The sequence below is a fragment of the Dasypus novemcinctus genome, chromosome 14, assembly GCF_030445035.2.
Source record: "Dasypus novemcinctus isolate mDasNov1 chromosome 14, mDasNov1.1.hap2, whole genome shotgun sequence".
Taxonomy (NCBI): Eukaryota; Metazoa; Chordata; class Mammalia; order Cingulata; family Dasypodidae; genus Dasypus; species Dasypus novemcinctus.
This window is the reverse complement of record NC_080686.1, coordinates 9,695,243-9,714,395: the sequence shown is the minus strand read 5'-3', so window position 1 is coordinate 9,714,395 and position 19,153 is coordinate 9,695,243. Positions and strand designations below refer to the sequence as shown.

Below are 19,153 nucleotides of genomic sequence, written 5' to 3'. Positions count from 1 at the left end.
ATGTTCCTAAATTTGTGGATGACCAAAGAAAGGTAATGGAAAATATAAAATGGTAGGAAAAGATATTTTTATTTAGTTTACAAAACTATTCTACTAACATTTGCCCCAGGAAAATGTAAGTGAACTCCATTTCAAGATCATAAAATAATTCAGTTAACACTTTTACACCACCACCAACACAACGCTTGCAGCCACGCAGCCACATTGCAAAGTTCACAGGTACTCTGGCAACTGCCGGTGTGCCTCCAAGGCCCTTTCTGCACTCAGAAGCTCGATTTCCTCCAGTCCAATGCAGCTTGCTGGGTGGTTGGTTATGGACAGGACAAAACAGCTGACCGGCCCCACCTCCTTTCCAAGGACGCTCTTCACTTCGTAATTCTGCGTGATAAAGGCACACTGGTCACAGCAAACAGAGGTGGCTCTGGATGTCCTGTTCCCCACAGCACACCAAAGAGCGGGGTAGAAGGCCTTTCCCCTGCACACGACCTGACTCAAAAGGTGAGGACAGCATTGGTAAGGAGGAAAAACAGCCCTATTGAAGAAGGCAGTGGAGTGCATAGCTTTATTCTGATAACGATTCGGTTTCTACACAAGGAAAATTTTTAAATGTATCTAATTGGTTTGTTAGTGGATATAGTGTTAAGCACCTTCAGTTGCCTGTCCCAGCGAAGGCAGTTGGATGTGCTGGCTCTCTAGCTGGGCAAGTGGGGCTGGCCATGTATCACTCGCAGCTGTCTCCCACTTCCTTTGGGACACTTCCCCAATCTAGTAACACTTCCGGTCAAAGGATTTCCTGGTACTTTGCCCCAAACTTCCCTTCTTTATAGGATCCCATTTCTTCTTCTAGAGTACACTGGGCTAAACAGCTCTCGAAGTGTGGCAGTAATGAGGCTTAAGCTTTACCTGGACGTTATGGTTGATATTTTATGGTTGTTGAAAATCTAGGGCTGAAAATAAAGGCTCGAAAGCACTGGGGTCAGCTACTACCCAAATACATCCCTGGCCTTGGGGAGCCTGAAGCCCTAGAGAGTGATGTGTTCTTTTGGAAACCACCTTTTGCTGCCAGTTAGGACTAATTAGGGGCACCATTTACCCCTCCTCTGTGTAGGATGCTTGACACACTACCTCTACAACATTTCTGCTCAGGATGGAGTAATTTATCCCTTCCATCACTCCTGTATCGTGGTTAAGGAAATCAAGGCTTGGGGAGGTCAAATAAGATGCCCAAGGCTGGCACGCGTGCCTGCAAAATCTTTGGGACGGGTCCCTTCCAGTGTGGGCTCTCCTTGAATTGGGGCTGGCCTTTTTTACTAGCTTCCAACCAAGAGTACAGTGGGATGACTGGTGAGAAAAGATGCCCCAGCTTCTGCCTGGCTCTCTGCCAGGACGGTCCCCCCTGGAAGTTGACACCATGCTGGGAGGGGTCCAGGCCACATAAGGAGTCTGTGGGTGCCCTGGCCAGAGCCCCGGAAGGTCTCGGCTGACAGCAAGGCTCAATGGCCAGATGTATGAGGGACCGGGCCTTCTGGAAAGCCCAGTCCAGGCTGGGGGTCACCCAGCTGGTGCCAAGGGAGCAGAGGAGCAGTCCTGGCTGCGCCTATGCCAGCTTCAGACCTGTATGCAGAATAAATGCTCAAGTCACTAAGCTTTGACATGGTTGTTTTGAAGCAATAGCTGCTGAATTAGTCTGGGATCTGAACGCCACTCAAATGCCAACTCATGATTTCCCTTTAGTTCTCCCTCTGTGAGACAGTTATGGTGCTAAATACCTAGCCTACTTAGTATGATCTGTAAAGAGTTTTGGCTTCCTTGGTGAAAAAAAAAAGGCAGACTGAGGTCAATAGAGTGGGGTTTAGTGGAGTTATGTGGAGTGTTGGGAAGAGTGAGAATTACTGGTTAATATAGTTTAAAGGTGGAACTAAATAAAAGCATTGAACTCGGCACTTGTGGCTGAGGCCAGGCCTCTAGGTGCCGTGGATGGCCTGTAGCTTGCTCACTAGTCAAGTGTTCATCAAGAGCCTGCAAAGGGCAGACAGCGCAGAGATGACAGAGCCTGAAGGCTGCCTCCTGCAGCCAGAGGCGGGGTGACGAGGGAGGAGACGCGCTACGGGGCAGGGCTGCAGGGGACCGTCCAGGGACTGCTCTGGTACCTCAGAATACCGTGTGAGCCTTCTCCAGGTTCACAGCCGTGTGCAGGTGTGCATGCGTGTGTGAAATCGACGGTAAAAGGACAGAATTTGGATTTGAAAAACAGCAAATATTTCTTTTTAAAATTTCACGTTTAACAGCAACAGTCTTCAGTAATAAGAGTATTTTCTATGACTAGAGCTTAAATTAGGCATATTTTATATTTGGGTAAAATCTTATTTCTTTACATTAACATGGACAGGTTAAAATAATTGCACCTTGCATTGTTCAAATAAATATGCATCTGTATGTATGTAAAACCTGTTTTTATTTTTTTATTTTTTAAGATTTATTTTTTATTTATTTCTCTCCCCTTCCCCCCCACCCCTGTTGGTTGTTCTCTGTGTCTATTTGCTGCGTCTTCTTTGTCTGCTTCTGTTGTCAGCAGCACAGGAATCTGTGTCTCTTTTTGCTGTGTCATCTTGTTGTGTCAGCTCTCCGTGTGGGCGGTGCCATTCCTGGGCAGGCTGCACTTTCTTTCGTGCTGGGTGGCTCTCCTTATGGGGTGCACTCCTTGAGCGTGGGGCTCCCCTACGCGGGGGACACCCCTGCGTGGCACGGCACTCCTTGCGTGCATCAGCACTGCGCATGGGCCAGCTCCACACGGGTCAAGGAGGCCTGGGGTGTGAACCGTGGACCTCCCATGTGGTAGATGGACGCCCTACCACTGGGCCAAGTCTGCTTCCCATCTCTGTTTTTAAAAGGCACGACCGAGTTTCCTTTTCTAAAAGCAAGGAAGCGAACCCCAAATTCTATACCGCTGTATTGTTTTCCCTGATAAAAGACAGGGACAGCTGACACCAGCCCTAGCTGCTCCTTCGACATGTGCAGCCTGACCACGTTCCAGTGGAGGTGTAAACCTTAACACTCATGCATGCAGCCACAGCAGCACATGTGTTCCAGGGAGTGGAGGTATGCTTCCTAGCAAGATCCTTCTTTGATTCTTTGGAGTTTGATGAATGTAGATTCTCAGAACAGGATCTGCACTGGATGCCCTAGCCAGATTGTCTGCACACTCAGCCCTTGTTATAAGGCCGCTTTTCTGTCCGCACCGTCCCAGGTCAGATGTGAAGGTCTGACTCTCCACTCTGAGTAAAGATGGGGTAGGGGTCTGGAGCTCGCAAAAACGCACACCTCCAGGTTCAGAACCTAACTTCATCCCCTCCCCAGTGTCCCCCGAGGGGCTCCCTGAGGCTCTCATCACGTGTACGCGCTCGTACAGGCCGCACACACATGCACGTGCACACAGGTGAGCAGTGCCACCTACGAGGGCATTCCACTTGAGGACCAGTATGTGGGAGGAAGGAGCCAGCCTCAGCAGAACCCAGGTCAGGGGAGGCGTGGGTTAGTAGGCGGTGGGGAAACTGCTGCCACACCAGACTTCCCAGGGAGCCAAAGCCGCTCGCCTGGGCAGCCCACAGGAGGGTGGGGGCAGCCGGGTCCCAGGGCGGCCCTGCCCCACGGAGCTCCAGGGCGGCCTCCACCTGGGCACCTCAACACAAGTGTGAAAACCGCCTGTTGTTCATTTTAGTTTGTCTGGGTCGTTGGTTCTGGTTTATTTCATTATGTGTTCTCCTTAAGCAAGAGTTTCTACAACGTTTCCTCCAGCATTCTCTGCCGAGATAATAGTCTCAGACAACTCGAACTTGCCATCTTTAGCACCTGCTTAAACATCGCCCAACTTTTAAACAGAGTCCTTGGCCTTGGGCAGGTCCCACCTTACTTAGCCCTGCCCTGTTCTCCTCTCCCTCAAGGACCAGGAAACAAGGAGAAAACAAAGCGGTCCGCACGGACTGCTGCCTCCTCACTGGTTAAATACGTAGACTTCTGTGGACAGAGAAGCACACAGAAAAGGCCCATCGTTCGCTCTGCCGGGGCTGGCGACTGAACCTGCGGTCATTCCTGTGGGTGTGGGCTGGCAGTGAGGGCCACGTGCGTGGCCACACCCAACACAGACGCGTGCCCTGGCAGCATCCACGGGGATGATGTCCTCGTGGGGAGATTAAGTGAGGTAACGTGTGGAAAAAAGCAACGAGCGCAGTTCTTGGCATGTGGTAGCTATCTGACATTTACGTTTCAGGGCCTGTCTTTCTGCCTGCTTCCTGTTTGCAGAGCAGCCACGAAACCTTGAGCTGGCAGTTTAGAGACCACCCCAGGAGCTTCGCAGAAAACGCCCAGGGCTGACAGGGTTTATCCAGATAGGGAGACAGGAAACTCTAAAGTCCAGCAGGTCGGGAAGCTGACTTGGCCCAATGGATAGGGCTACCACATGGGAGGTCCGCGGTTCAAACCCCGGGCCTCCTGGACCCATGCGCAGCACTGGCCCATGCGCAGTGCTGATGTGCGCAAGGAGTGCTCTGCCACGCAGGGGTGTCCCCCATGTAGGGGAGCCCCACGCGCAAGGAGTGCATCCCGTAAGGAGAGCCGCCCAGCGCGAAAGAAAGTGCAGCCTGCCCAGGAGTGGCGCCACACACAGAGAAATGACACGACAAAATGACACAACAAAAAGAAACACAGCTTCCCGTGCCACTGACAACAGAAGTGGATAAAGACGATGCAGCAAATAGACACAGAGAACAGACAACTGGGGCGAGGGGGTGGGGAGAGGAAGGGGAGAGAAATAAATAAATAAATCTTTAAAAAAAAAAAAAAGTCCAGCAGGTGAGTCTAAGGTGAAGTCAGGGTGGGAACCAGTCTCAGATCAGAGATTCTCATGGGCTCTCTTAATGGATTAGCCACATTCCAACTTAATTCAAACTTGGATAACCTCTGGTTCAGATCAAAGAATGACAAGTGTGTTTTGCTGCGGGTCGCTGGCCCCAGCTGGTGATGGGCCCCTGGAGGCAGGTGGGGTGGGCGTACTAAGGACGGGAGACCCGGTTGTAGAGGCTGGGTGGTGCGGACGGGAGCCCTGCACTTACCCCATCATCGCCAGCAGCAGAGCTCAGCAGGGAAGCAATGCTGCGCTGCGACAGCTGCAACAGAGACACAGGCAGGTTAGACGCACGAGGAGGGGCACTCACAGCAAGACGGGCACGCTTCGAGGCTGGTATATGACCTCTAGAGCAGGAGTCCCTAACAAGGGTCTGTGGGCTTGAACTGAAAAAAATCAACTTGCTGCCTTTATTTTTCTGACCTCTAACTGAAATCTAGCATTTCCTTCACTTATGAATGTACGCAATAAATAAATTACAGTAGTAGTATTTTCACCTGATTGGCAAAGGGATCTGGTTAAGAACCGCTGCTCTAGAGTCATCTGGCTTCCTTTCTTCTACCTTGGGCTGGACTTTGATCTGGAAGCCTTCAGTCAGTCATGGCCTTGAGCTCACAGACATGGAGGGGTGGTATTCCTTAGGGTGAGCCCACCCCCGCCCACCCAGGGAAGCCCCTCAGGGTTGGATGAGCCTTGAGGCCAACGGCGGCCAGCCAGCCAGAGTCTCCATGTGGTGCTGGTGCGGGCACGTGCTCCCTGCCTGCCCTGATGCCCACGCGGTGGTGGGACACGCGCTCCCTGCCCTGACGCCCACGCGGTGGTGGGACACGCGCTCCCTGCCCTGACGCCCACGCGGTGGTGGGACACGCGCTCCCTGCCCTGACCCCCATGTCCACACGGTGGTGGGACACGCGCTCCCTGCCCTGACGCCCACGCGGTGGTGGGACACGTGCTCCCTGCCCTGACCCCCATGTCCACACGGTGGTGGGACACGCGCTCCCTGCCCTGACGCCCACGCGGTGGTGGGACACGCGCTCCCTGCCCTGACCCCCATGTCCACACGGTGGTGGGACACGCGCTCCCTGCCCTGACGCCCACGCGGTGGTGGGACACGCGTTCCCTGCCCTGACCCCCATGTCCACACGGTGGTGGGACACGCGCTCCCTGCCCTGACGCCCACGCGGTGGTGGGACACGCGCTCCCTGCCCTGACGCCCACGCGGTGGTGGGACACGCGTTCCCTGCCCTGACCCCCATGTCCACACGGTGGTGGGACACGCGCTCCCTGCCCTGACGCCCACGCGGTGGTGGGACACGCGCTCCCTGCCCTGATGCCCACGCGGTGGTGGGACACGCACTCCCTGCCCTGACGCCCACGCGGTGGTGGGACACGCGCTCCCTGCCCTGTCCTGCGCTGACCCCGACGTCCACACGGTGCGGGACGGGGGACACTCCTACCTTGACCTTCACTGTGCACTGAGGTCTGGAGGGGCAGTTGAGGAAGATCTCCAGGTGCCTCCTGACGACAGGAGAGGTAACGGTGCGGGAACACTGGCCGCAGTGAAAGGCTCCGCTGCTGAGTGAAAACACACAGGGAGGCAAATCCGCATCTCAGACAAGGCAGCCAGAAAAGCTTTAGCACTAGACAGACATTTTGTAGACACGAAGGTCTGCTGAGACAGAACTGGGGATTTTCCTTTCAGAAACTAAGTTCCTGAAATAGGCTAGAGGAAGCCGGTGCTCAGCATGTGCTCCTGGGGAGCCCTGTACGGGGGGCTAGCGGCTGCTGGGGCAGGTGGGCCCCCGAGACGGAGGGCACAGCGGACAGAGAAGAAAAGCCCAGCGAGTGTGACAGTGACAGGCAGACCTCCCTTAAAATGAGGCCAAGTCCCTCCTGAGGGGGCAGGGGAAGGCAGGCCTCCCCAACCCACCTGGTTGGAAAACCCATTTTTAATCACTAGCATCTATGCTACTCACTGCTGCCGAGTAAACCTCTGATCCGTGCTCCTCGCACCTCATGCATCATCTAGCAATGTTTTGTTTGCCCGTAGGGCCACCAACTCAGGAGGTTTCAAGGAGACGTTGGCTCTTAGCTTCTTCAAGAAGCATTAAAATAAAGACTGCTCTTCTCTGTCTGCCACCTGACCACGTCGACCTGGAAGGCAGGGAGCTGACACAGAGGGAACGGCTGCGCCCAGACGCCTGCGCAGAGCGGCTGGGCAGGCAGCAGGGTGGCGTAGGGCTGAGTAGGCAGGCGCAGGCCAGCTGTCGACTGGCCACTGTAAAAGTCTGCACCACGTGCAGTGACAAACTGTGCCCTGGTCTAGCTTCTCACTCTCTTTTGTCTGAGTTTCATGTTGTAGTTGTTCTAACTGACAATAAGGAATATAAACTTAGGACAAAAAAACCAGCTCAAACTGTTCCTTTATTTTTTAAGACAGGAGGAACGGTAAGAAATCCTGGGAACCTGCTATGCAGAAAGCAAGCGCACTTGGGCTCCGTGGCCTCTCCCCTGGAGCTGAGACCTGTGGTTCTTTCTCCTGGCCCTGCTCAGCCCCACCTGGAGGGAGGGTGCCTGCCGCCCCCTGCTGCCTCCGGGAAGCCACGGGAACCAGCGGGCGGGGAGGTGCGCCCTGGGCTGGGGTGGGGCCGCCGGGCTTGCTGCTGTACCCCTCAGGCCCAGCCTGCCCCCTTACCTGTCCTCTGGGCTCTGCTCCAATCGCCCGTTCCCACATCGGTCACACACAGGCCACGAAAAAGCGGTGCTCTCATCCACACCACCCACGGTGCCTAGCCAAGCGACAGAAGGCCACGTCACAGGGGGGCGGACGCCCCAGCAGGCCGTCCAGGCTCCCAGGTGCTTTCCCCTTCTTTCTATCTTGTGACTCGATACATACGTTCCTAAGCTTTTTACAATTTCCATTTATTGCAGGAACACAATTGAAAACCTGCCCACACTATTAACACCCAATCAAGCATATTCCTTTTTGCTTTGCACACGTATTCAGGGTTGCAATCAAACCCATACTTGCAAGGTATTGTTCTACTTTTTAGGCTATGGTAAATTGCTTAAACTTTTATATTATGCATCTCACTGATATTCCATTCTGCTGATATTCATTTAGACATTCTGCATCATTGGACATTTAGGTTTCCAAAGTACATTAGTAGTGCAGCAATGAAGGTTTTTGCACCTACAGCCTTTTCTGTACTGAGGCCCTTTTCTTGGGGTAGATCCCTGGAAGTAGAATTCCTGTGTCAAAGAGTATGACTATTAGAGATGTAGAAAAACTCTTAGAAAGTATTTCCCAAAAGGACTTTGTCATCAACAATTCACACACTGCACATTCACATCATAACTATTTGCCTCCTTAATAGTTATAATGGTACTGCTTATTTTAGTTTCCACTTCTTTAGTTAGGAAAGAGAAATATTCCTATGTGTTTGTTAACATTGTCTTCTTATGTAATTTCTGTTTGTGTTCCTTATGTATTACTATTAATTACATAAGTTTCAGGCTTACAGAAATATCATGTAAAGAATATACCCTACCCACAAACCTCCCTTGTCTATTTATTAATTCGTTGAACCCTATATATATAACGCAAACCTTTTGTCTTATTTGTTACAAATATTTTTTGTGGTTACCTTGTTGCAACTAAGGATACAGAATTTTTTTTACTCCATCTCTGCACATTCATTTACTCAACCAACAAATATGTACAGCATGCTATATCATGTAGGCTGCATGTATGGCAATGGATACATGAAGAAGGCTACAAAGTCCCTGCCCTCATAGGCTCCAGGGGCTAGTCGGGAAACAGATAAAGAGTAAAAGCACCATGAAATAAATGCCACTCGAGCAATGGAAAAGATGCCTCGGCAGTGCAGCAGGGTGGCCCTGAGGTCTGCTGGAGGGCCTGCAAAGGCTTCAGGAAGAAGGGGCCTGAGCTGGGCTTGCCAGCTGGGAGGGCGGCTCACTGGGGAGCGCAGCAGGCTGCACCCTGCCCAGCGGTTGTGGCTGGGGCAATGTGGGCACAGAACTAAGATCTCTCATGGTCGTGCTGGGATTTTAGACTTGATAACAGAAGGAATGAGAAGAAGGTAGTGAAGAATTTTAAGCAGGGGTTTGAGATGGTCTGAGTTTCTTGGACAGATATCATCTAGATACACTGGCAAATCTCAGACCATTCCATTTTGGAAATTGGTGAGATCAGAAGTTTGAATAAGAAGTAAGATACAATCTGTGTGTGCAGGAAAATAGAAGAGTCATCCTCTCCATTTTTGGAGCAATGACTTTCCTTCCCCACTAGAACAAGTATTAGGGGAAAAAAGTTAGCTTTAGAAGATGAAACAATTATGAGAACCATGTATGCTTGGTTTATTAAAATGAATTCATGCAATACAAGGATGCCTTTTTGAAAATGAAAATAATAGATCTTGATTTTGAGATGGTTGCCATAGCTAAGGGCAATTATCCTTGCAAATCTAATCCATAAGTGGGTCAAAGGGATGAAAAGTAAAGTCAATAAAGGTTTATAATGTGGCAGGAAAGGTGTGTCTGATAATTCACAATAGGCAGAAGCATAAATAGGTCCAAGGGGGAGAAAGGAGAGGCTCTGCCTGCAGACATCAGGCCCTGGCTGTGTTGATGTCCCCACCCATCCACCTCTCCACACAGTGAGGCTCCTCCAGGCCTGGGCGCTGGGCTGGGGTGGCCCTTCCTGGCCATGCCATGCGGCCCGGCCTAGCAGAGTGCCTGGGCCATAGTATGGCTTAGTAAAAAAGTTTGTTCAGTGAATTAATAAAAGATAGACTGCTACCAAACCAAAGTTCTTTTTTTTGCCCTAGGATATATGTGATATTGATAGCATTTTACAGTTAAATGGAATTAAGCGATTTCCTTCCAATTAGAGGACAAGAGTTGAGAAACCGTATTTCATCTGGGGTGTACGCATCAGTGGGAATCCCTTCTGGCAATCACGAACGAGTTCCAAGGGATGCCTAGAAGTATCCTATCAAACTACTAGTATCTAGAGCTTTCACAAAAATGGGCACTAGAAGGAAAACATCGTTTCCATTGGGGCTGGAATATCCTGACACCAAGTTCCTCAGCTGGCCACAACTGGCGATTAAAAAGCCTTATGGTGTTTGTCTCACACCCAGAAATCCCGTGATTAGGTTTGGGAAAGGTACATCACTCACTTGCCAGAACAATGCTCTGAAGGCCCTTTCCGCTCCGGCACTCCCTCGGCTTCTCTGGCCAGCACCAGGGACCTCGCATTTCACATCTGGCTTAAAATTTTCTTCAGGAACCTTTTAACTCTCTCTTGCACCCTCCTCTCCCCTGTCCTGACTGATAGAAGCCGTTGGGGATTTGCCTTCTCTTCTTCAGGAAAGACCCTGCACAAATGGGCTCTGGCCAGCCCCACCCAATGCAGGACTCCCCCCCCCCCCCCCAATGCAGCTGCAGGAGAGATCCATCGCAAACAAGCGATAAACGGTGGCAAGGGATAAAAAAGACGTTGCCAAACCGTTTCTCCCCAGGAAGTGAACCAGGAAGGAGTCCCTGCCTCCTGGCAGGGGCTGAGCTTTGGGGTGCAGGGACTGGAGGTGCTGGTGTTGGCAGTGGGGAGCGAGGCCACTCTGGCAGGAGCTCCATTCCCGGCTGTGCTGAGTCTCCTGGCCACATGGTGAGTCCCAGCAGGGGCTGCCAGCCCGGGCATGCTCCGGATTCGTTCAGGGCCCTGTCAGGCGCTGCAGCCAGGAAGGGTCAGGATTCCTCAGGGCCGGAGCAGCTGCGGGAGACGCAGGCCTTCACACGGCCGCCAGTGCGGGTCACACAGGGCTGCGCACAGCTCCCGCCAGGACTCTGCGGGGAGCGCCCAGCAGCTACTCCTTAAGACAGCTGTTGATGGGGGCGGGGAGTCAGCTGGAGGAGGGGTCCGGTGCCTGCAGCCTGCGGGCCACGCGGGGAGGTCCATCCATCCCTTTGTCATTGTGTCGCCTGCCTTGGCGTGGGGATTCCTGAGGGCAGCAGGGCCCATCTTCTCTGTTCTGCCGCTGGGACTTGGCCAGGTAGGCTGGTTCTTATCGGAGAGTCTGCAGCCCTGCAGTCCTGCTGGGACCCCGTGCATGCTGTGTACAGGGTGTTTGCAGGTGCAGCTGACTGGCCTGCAGGCGAGCTGCCAGGATGGCTCCAGTGGACGCACAAGACCCAGAGGGCAGTCCAAATTAAGTGGGCCAGGTGCTCCAGGGACACGGGAATAATTTCCACCCTTCTGTACAAACCTCTGACCTGCCCCCTTCCTGGGCTGGGGTGGGGGGTAACCTGAGGCCTCTTATTTCCACTCCCGCTAGACACACACGCTCTGTCCACTGCTGCCCTGCTCCAGGCCTGAGCCCGCTTCTCCTAAAACCTGGGGAGGGGACACACCGCTGTGCTGAGCGTGCCAGGCTGGAGCCCCCCAGTCACAGGCCTTGGTGTCTTCGAGTTACACGACAGCACAGAAGTTCTGAGACCTCTATGATGTGCTTCCCTTTGTGTAACATTTAAATAAGGACCAGGTACTGTTCCTTCTAATGCAATGTGTACGGTACTGTAATGTCTAATAACATATCATTATACTAACCACAGTGATGTTATGGCTTAAGCCTTAGCTGTGTATGATTGTGAACGGGTTCCAAAGGCTTTCACTCACATAATTCCACTTATCCCTCACACCAACCCTAATAAGATCTGGACTGTTCCCACTTCACAGGGGGCCCCCCGGCGCCCAGAGCTGGCCTGAGTCCCGGAGGGCGGCCCCTTGTTGCCCTGGCTGTCTTCCAGCTCCCCCCATGCTCCGCGGCAGCACCGAGGCGCCACTGGTGGCACAGCGTTGTGTGCTTCGGAGGGCAGGATTTGAGGATCTGGAACTGTGTGTGTGAGCACGATGGAGCGGTCATCACGAAGGCTGAAATACCACTGCCCTGCACAGGCTGAGCCGTAGCCCAGGGAGGTAGTCCCTGGCAGCCTGGGGGGGACCTGGGCGCTGCGGCCGAGCTCCCAGGACACGCCCTGTCGGCCCGGGAGCCTCTGGCTCTGCTGGCTGTGGTGGCACTGGCCACACCAGGCCTGGCAGACAGCCCTGCCCTGACACTCGGGATGCGTGGGCTCCTCCCTGCGCAGGCCGCCTGCAGTGACCTGGTGTTTCTAGGCAAATCACCTGACTGGGAGCAAGAGGCCTCGAAAGCCCATGAACAAACATGCGTGTGCCCTGTCTGTGCACAGAAAGCAAAGGCCCGGACACTGCCACGGACTCCTCTCCACTCACCACCTGTCTCCACGAAGCCCTCAAACTTTCTCCATCAGAAAGGGCCAAAGGAAAATAAAATGGTTTATAACATATTTATTGAGCAGAATGTGAGAAGAAAAAGAGCCTAACAAAACTGGTTTAACCACAAATGGCAACCTCACCAATTTATAAGATGAGGACTCAGAAAACAATTTTTTTTCTTCTGAATATAAGGGAAATACATAATCCAACCAGAAACTGCTCTGCTCTTTAGATTTCCTGTTCTCCTTCCATTGTATTAACACCTTCAGAAATTTTAGCCATAGAAGAAATCACTCTTATTTACCAAATTCCTGTTGTGTGTGGGTGTCTTTTCTAACTGATGAGCCCTTGTTATTGCACAACAAATGCAAGAACAGTGAGCCAGCGGTGAGTGCCTGCGCTGAGGAGCGCTGGAGAGAAAGCACTGGACGCAGCCCGCCTGCGGTCCACCACGTGCTGGGCAGCAGGGGCACCCTGGACCTGGGCACCAGGCTGTGACACTGAGGCGCGGGACGGCAGCCCTGCCCCCGGCTCTCCTCACTCCAGGGAAGTGGTGTATTCAACACAATCCGTGGAGAGTTAGAGTGAGGTCTCCATCTCCAGGGCACTGTGTACAGAGCCAGCTCCACTGGCTTGAAATCACCACCCCTGGGCCACCGACGCCCTTTCAGCCCTCCAGGAACAGAGCTCTGTGACACATCAAATGGCCTATTTGCTCGAAAAATATCTAGTCCTCATCCCTAGATGAAGGTTTCAGGGGTGAAACAGAGCTTAGGGGCGCCTGGGAACTAAGCCTCATCGGCACCCACAGCGGCTCCATCAGAGCCTAAAACCAGGAGGCAGGCTCGCCTGTACCACAGGTGCAGCGAAAGCCACCGCCCATGAGTCTTCACAGCCAGCAGCTCAGGGCTCCAGGCACGGGCGCCGTCCCTCAGGTGGGGCACAGCGAACCGCACTGAAGCAAACTAGAAGTTCCTTCTAGGCCAGTGATCCGGGGGAGCTGCGTCCTAGCCCAGCCAGCCGGGGAGCGCAGAAGGGCGTCTGCCAGCGCCAAGGTTCTGCCCGGGGCTCCTACCGCCGAAACACGGAGCCACGCCCAGGGCCCTCCATGCCTGGGGAGCCCTCCACGCCTGGGGGGCCCCTCCACGCCTGGGGAGCCCCTCCACGCCTGGGGAGCCCTCCACGCCTGGGGGGCCCCTCCATGCCTGGGGAGCCCTCCACGCCTGGGGGGCCCCTCCACGCCTGGGGAGCCCTCCACAGGGAGAGCCCCTCCACGCCAGGGCCCCCCTCCTCACCCAGGGCCCTCTTCCACGCCAGGGCCCTCTTGCCCAGTGTCTTCTTCGCAGGCGATGCTGTGAAACCAAGTGCTTTTCCAGGCTCCAGGAGACAGCTACTACCACTGCTCGGCTCCAGGGAGGTTATAATGGACCAGGCTGTGGATTCCGCTCACACCGTCCTTTCCTGAACTCTGGTCATCTTGTTAAGACTTTAGTCTCACAGTTGTTTCCTTGGATAAGGGCTACCCCTATAAATGCCTTTTCCCAACCATGGCTGTACCGTTGACTCTTCTAGTTGCCCCTCTGTCTACTTATAGCAACAGTCAACATGAAAACTACAGAAAAAAAAAAAAAAGCTGAACCCCAAATAACTGAAAACCTGTGTCCATACAAAGACTTATACAGTAATACAGCAGTGTTATACACAACAGCAAAAAAATGGAAACAACTCAAGCATCCATCAACAGATGAATGGATAAACGAAATATGCCATATACATACAGTGGAATATTATTTGGCTATAAAAAAGCATAAAGTTCTGATATATACTACAGCATGGAAGAAACCTGAAAACAATATACTCAAGTGAAAGCCAGTAACAAAAGACCACATATTATACAATTCCATTTATAGAAAAGTCTAGAATAGGGAAGTCCGTATATAAAGAAAGGAGATTTGTACTTGTGGTGGAGGGAGGAATGGGGAGTCTAATGAGCATAGAGTTTCTTTTTGGGGTAATAAAAATTGTGTGAATGTACTAAAAATCACTGAACTGTGCACTTAAAGAGGGTGAGTTTCAGAGTATGTGAATTATATCTCAGTAAGTCTGTTATTAAAAGAAGAAGGAATGCCACTGTCCTTTAACAGCCAGTAAGATTTCAAAACATAAAGTATAGAAATATGAGGCGGTTCTTCAGAAACAAGGAAGACAGGCTTCGCTGCCAGGCCGCCCCCTTCCCGCCTCCCCTGAGCACTCGCTGGCGAGGTTCTGATGGGCTGGGTTCCAGACCCTCCTTCGGAGGCCTTCTCTTTAGGTGCCTACTTTCCCACAACAGTGCTGTATATGGCAGAGTCTTGAGGTGGCACATGTACAGGTATCATGAATACAGACATGTAACAGTACTGGTCCTGTCAGCCGAAGCATTTCGGGTGACGCGCCAACAGCACTAAATTCAGAGGGTAGACAGCCACGAAGAGGTGAGCTCCCCAACCCTACTCCCCAACTCCGAGTCCCTGCCCAGACTGCTGCAGCTGTGCCCTCACCCAGAAACGGGCTCGGAGAGGTGCACAGGGAGCGGAGTGGGGATGGGATGTGGAGTGGGAGAGGAGTCAGCAGGCGTGACGCAGGCTGAGGCGGAGGGGAGGTCCCAGAGGGCCTGTGGAGGCAGGCGAGCAGCAGCCCCGGCGCAGGCCGTCCCAGAGGCAGGCACTCCCTTCCCTGGCAGGTGCGCTCGGGAGCCTGTCTGCCTCGCTTGCCTGTGCTCGTGCAGGGGTCAGGGAGTTCCCGCAGCTCCTCCCACCTGCACTCATCTCATAGACACTCTTCCTCACATCTTCCTGCCAGTACTGTCTCCCCAGTTTGCACCAGAGCCTATCCACTATGCTGCCAGATTGTTTCATTTTTTTTTTTTTTAAGTGATTGTATCACTTCCATCTCTTGGCCAGGGAAAGCTGAACAAGACAGAACCAGCCCTTCCCAGGCTGGCCCAAATACCCTCACTGCCTCCAGCAGCAACCTCCCTGCCACCCCTCACTTCACCCTCCCAGAACCCTTTCCCTTCTCCCCTGGCTGACCCCTCATGGAGCTTTTACCACTGCTCCTGCTCCCCTCTGCGGGCCTTACACGTGCTCCTCCACCTGCAGAAGTCAGCCTTCTCTAACTCTCTGCCTGAAGAATCCTGATGCACAATTTGATGATGGGCTCCAAGACCACCCATTGGTCCTTCCCTTCCCTGGGACCCATGGCGGCAGCAGTTGTTGAGAGTCTGTCTTTCCCTCTAGACTAGGAGTATTTCAATGCTTCGAAAGTCTCACATACAAAATCCTTAAAAACTCTTTGAGGTTGATACTATTATCTCTGTTTTACAGAAAAGAAATATCGGTTAGACTCTGCTGTCTCATATGCTCATTAGGCTATACTGCCCCTTCTCTTCTCCCCATCAAGTCACAACTCTTACTTAGGGGGCAGTACTAACTTCAAAAGGAGATTTGGTGAAGAGAAACTCCAAATACCCTCAACATAATGAAAAGTGCTTAACTTTGCAAGCAGTCAGGGTCATGAGAATTAGAGCAAGAAGAGGATCATAACTTTGTGTTTATTAAAATTTAAAAAGAACTACAAATCCAGGAATGGGCAAAGATGGAGGAAACAGACACTCTTGGACATTACCTTTAGAGGTGTGAATTCTTACACATATTCTGGAAAGTAATTTTGTAATATTTCCCCCACCCCCTCTTTTTTTTAGGTACTGGGAATTGAACCAGGACCTTGTATCCAGGAAGCCAGTGCTCAACCTCTGAGCCATACTGGCTCTCTTGAATTGTTTTTTTTTTTGCTTATTGTTTTTAGGAGGCACCGGGAACTGAACCTTTGACTTCCCACATGGGAATCAGGCATTCAACCACTTGAGCCACATCCACTCCCTGTAATATCTTTTAATATTATAATATCATACAAAATAGACTTTAAGTCAAAAACTGTTACTAGAAAAAAAAGGACATTATATATTGATAAAAGGGTCAATCCATCAAAAGGATTTAACAATTATAAACACATATGCACTGAACAACAGGGCTCCAAAATACAGAAAGGATTGAGACTTTTAGAGAGAAATGGACAGTTTTACACTAAGAGCTGGAGACTTCAATATACCACATTCAATAATTGATAGAACAGTTAGACAAAAGATCAGTAAGGAAATAGAGAACCTGAACAACATTATAAATCAACTAGAAGTAACTGATATATATGGAATATCCCTATTTAACCAAAGCAGAAAACACATTCTTCTCAAGTACGCATGGCTCATTCTCCAGAGTAGACCACATGTTAGTGTATAGTCAGCCAAAGTGGTGCTGATGCAAAGTACAAGAAATCTGTTGGCTTTTATATAGGGAATTTATTTGGGGTGGAAGCTTACAGTTACCAGGCCATAAAGTGTAAGTTACTTCCTTCACCAAAGTCTGTTGCCATGTGTTGGAACAAGATGTCAGCCGATGTCTGTCAGGGCTCAGCCTCCCTCTTCCTGTGAAGGCTCTGTTGTCCCAGCTTCTCTCTGGGCTTAGCTGCTCAGGGCTCTGGTCTCTACAGCTGCAAACTATCAGGCAAATGGCTCATCCCTTTACCCAGGGCCTCTGCTGTGCCTAAGGAGCCATCTCCATTCCCCTGTGTTCTCCTGTGTGCTTATTTCCTGGGGTATCAGCACCCAAAACTCTCAACTCTGTCCTTTGTTATGTCTTTTCTCTGTGAGTTCCCACCCACCAAGGGGTGGTAACTCAATGCCCTACTGATGTGGCCCAATCAAAGCCCTAATCGTAATTTAATCAAGTAAAAGTGAAACCTCAGACAGACCAGTTTACAAACATAATCTAATATCTATTTTTGGAATTCATAAACAATATTAAACTGCTATAGTCAGTTCACAAATCAAGTCTCAATACATTCACAAAGATTGAAACCACACAAAGTATACTCTCTGACCACAACAGAATACAACTAGAAATTAACAAAAGGAAACTTGGAAAATTCACAAATGTGTTGGAATTAAACATCACACTCTTAACCAAAGAAGAAATCACAGGGGAAATTAGAAAATATTTTGAGAGGAATGAAATGACAACACAACATATCAAAACCTAAGGGATTTAGTGAAGACAGTGGTCACAGGGAAAATTACAGCTCTAAATGCCTACATTAAAAATAAGAGATCTCAAAATAACCTAACTTTACATCTTGAGGAATTAGAAAAAGAAAAAATGAAACCCAAAGCTAGCAGAAGAAAAGAAATAATAAAGATTAGATCAGAGATAAATGAAAGAGAGAAAAGAAAAACAGAGTAAATGAAATTGGATGTTGGTTATTTGAAAAAAAAAGCCATTAAATTGACAAACTTTAGCTAAAATGATGAAGAAAAAAAGAAAAGACACAAAATCAGAAATGAAAGTGAAAATATTTCTACCCAACTTACAGAAATACAAAGGAATATGAGAATACTATGAACAATTTATGCTGACAAATTGGATAAACTAGATAAAGTGGACATATTTCTAGAAATAAACCAACTACCAAAACTGACTCAAGAAGAAACAGACAATCTGAACAAACCTATAACAATTAAAGAGAACTTACCAGGTGCAATGGATGTATCACGATGATGGGAGAGAGTGTTGCTGTGGGCGGAGTGGGGGGCGGGGGCGGTGGGGTTGAATGGGACCTCATATATATTTTTTAATGTAATAAAAAAAATAAATAAATAAATAATTTAAAAAAAAACCAATTAAAGAGATTGAATTGGTATTAAACCCCACCACCCCTGCCTCCAGCAGTAAGACACCTAGGACCAGATGGTTAATTTTATCAAATTAACACCAATCCTTTTCAAACTCTGCCCCCCACAAAAGGAAAAGGAGCTAATGCTTCTCATTCTATGAGACCAGCATTACCATGATAACAAGTAGTGAAAGATATCACAAAAAAAGTAAACTACAAACCAATATCCCTTCCGAATATAGAAGGAAAAATCCCCAACAAAATACTAGCAAATAGAATCCAATGGCTTATTAAAGAGACTACACACCATGACCAAGTGTGATTTTTTATCTAAGGATTGCAAGGGTGATTCAACATAAGAAAATCACTCAATGTAATACACCACATTAAAAGAATGAGTGAAAACTTCACACCATCATCTCAACTGATGCAGAAAAGATATTTGACAAAATCCAACACCCTTTCATGATAAAAGTACTCACAAAACAAGGAATAGAAGGTAACGTCCTCAACACAATAAAGACCATTTATGAGAAAGCCACAGCTAATATCAATCAATGGTGAAAGCCTGAACGCTTTCCCTTGAAGATCAGGAACAAGACAATGATGCCTATTTTCATGGCTGTATTAACATTGTTCATCAAGTTCTAGCTAAAGCTATTAGATAAGAAAAAGAAATAAAAGGCATCCAAGTTGGGAAAGTGTGACAGTTTGAAGTTACATTATGAATCCCCAAAATAAAAAGCTTATGTTATTGAACTAATCCATTGCTGTGGGTGTGGGGCCCTTTTGATTGGACTCTGCCAATGAAGCATAATTCAAGTTGGGTCACTGCCCTCTTAGTGGAGCTTTATATAAACAGAGACACAGACACACACACACACACACACACACACACACACACACATTAGAAGCTGCCGTTTTTGGTCCTGCCATGTAGAGAGAAGACTCCAGATTCACCTATAGCTGCAGAAAGGCAGAGAAGCTATGAGAAGCTGAAAGAGTTTCCCGAGTCTGGAATCAACAGAGCAGAGAGGCATGGAAAGAGGCCCCTGAGGGTGGGGCCCATTGCACAGCTCAAGGCTGAGGAGATGAGCCCTGGCTTATGCCTGATAGCCCATAGCTGGACTCAGGATGAAAGTGCAGCAGCCAAGACTGAGAGAGGGGGC

At 50.1% G+C, this 19,153-nt stretch overlaps 1 protein-coding gene across 7 annotated transcripts in view; it reads right to left on the bottom strand.

Moving 5' to 3' along the window:
* Nucleotides 1-50: 50 nt before the first annotated feature.
* SPIDR (scaffold protein involved in DNA repair) overlaps nucleotides 51-19,153 on the bottom strand; it is a 579,802-nt gene continuing 560,699 nt past the window's right edge. For 3 of the 7 annotated variants that reach the window (XM_071207813.1, XM_058275513.1, XM_058275511.2), the window contains 4 exons: nucleotides 7,596-7,689; nucleotides 6,358-6,475; nucleotides 5,109-5,162; nucleotides 51-378 (listed from right to left, as the gene is read on the bottom strand). In XM_071207813.1, the coding sequence (XP_071063914.1) occupies nucleotides 214-378; nucleotides 5,109-5,162; nucleotides 6,358-6,475; nucleotides 7,596-7,689 (431 nt within the window). In that variant the 3' untranslated portion in view covers nucleotides 51-213. Of the gene's footprint in view, nucleotides 379-5,108; nucleotides 5,163-6,357; nucleotides 6,476-6,876; nucleotides 7,055-7,595; nucleotides 7,690-19,153 lie in introns of those variants that run through there. The other 4 variants (XM_058275512.2, XM_058275514.1, XR_011645614.1 and 1 more) reach the window with 3 other exon arrangements.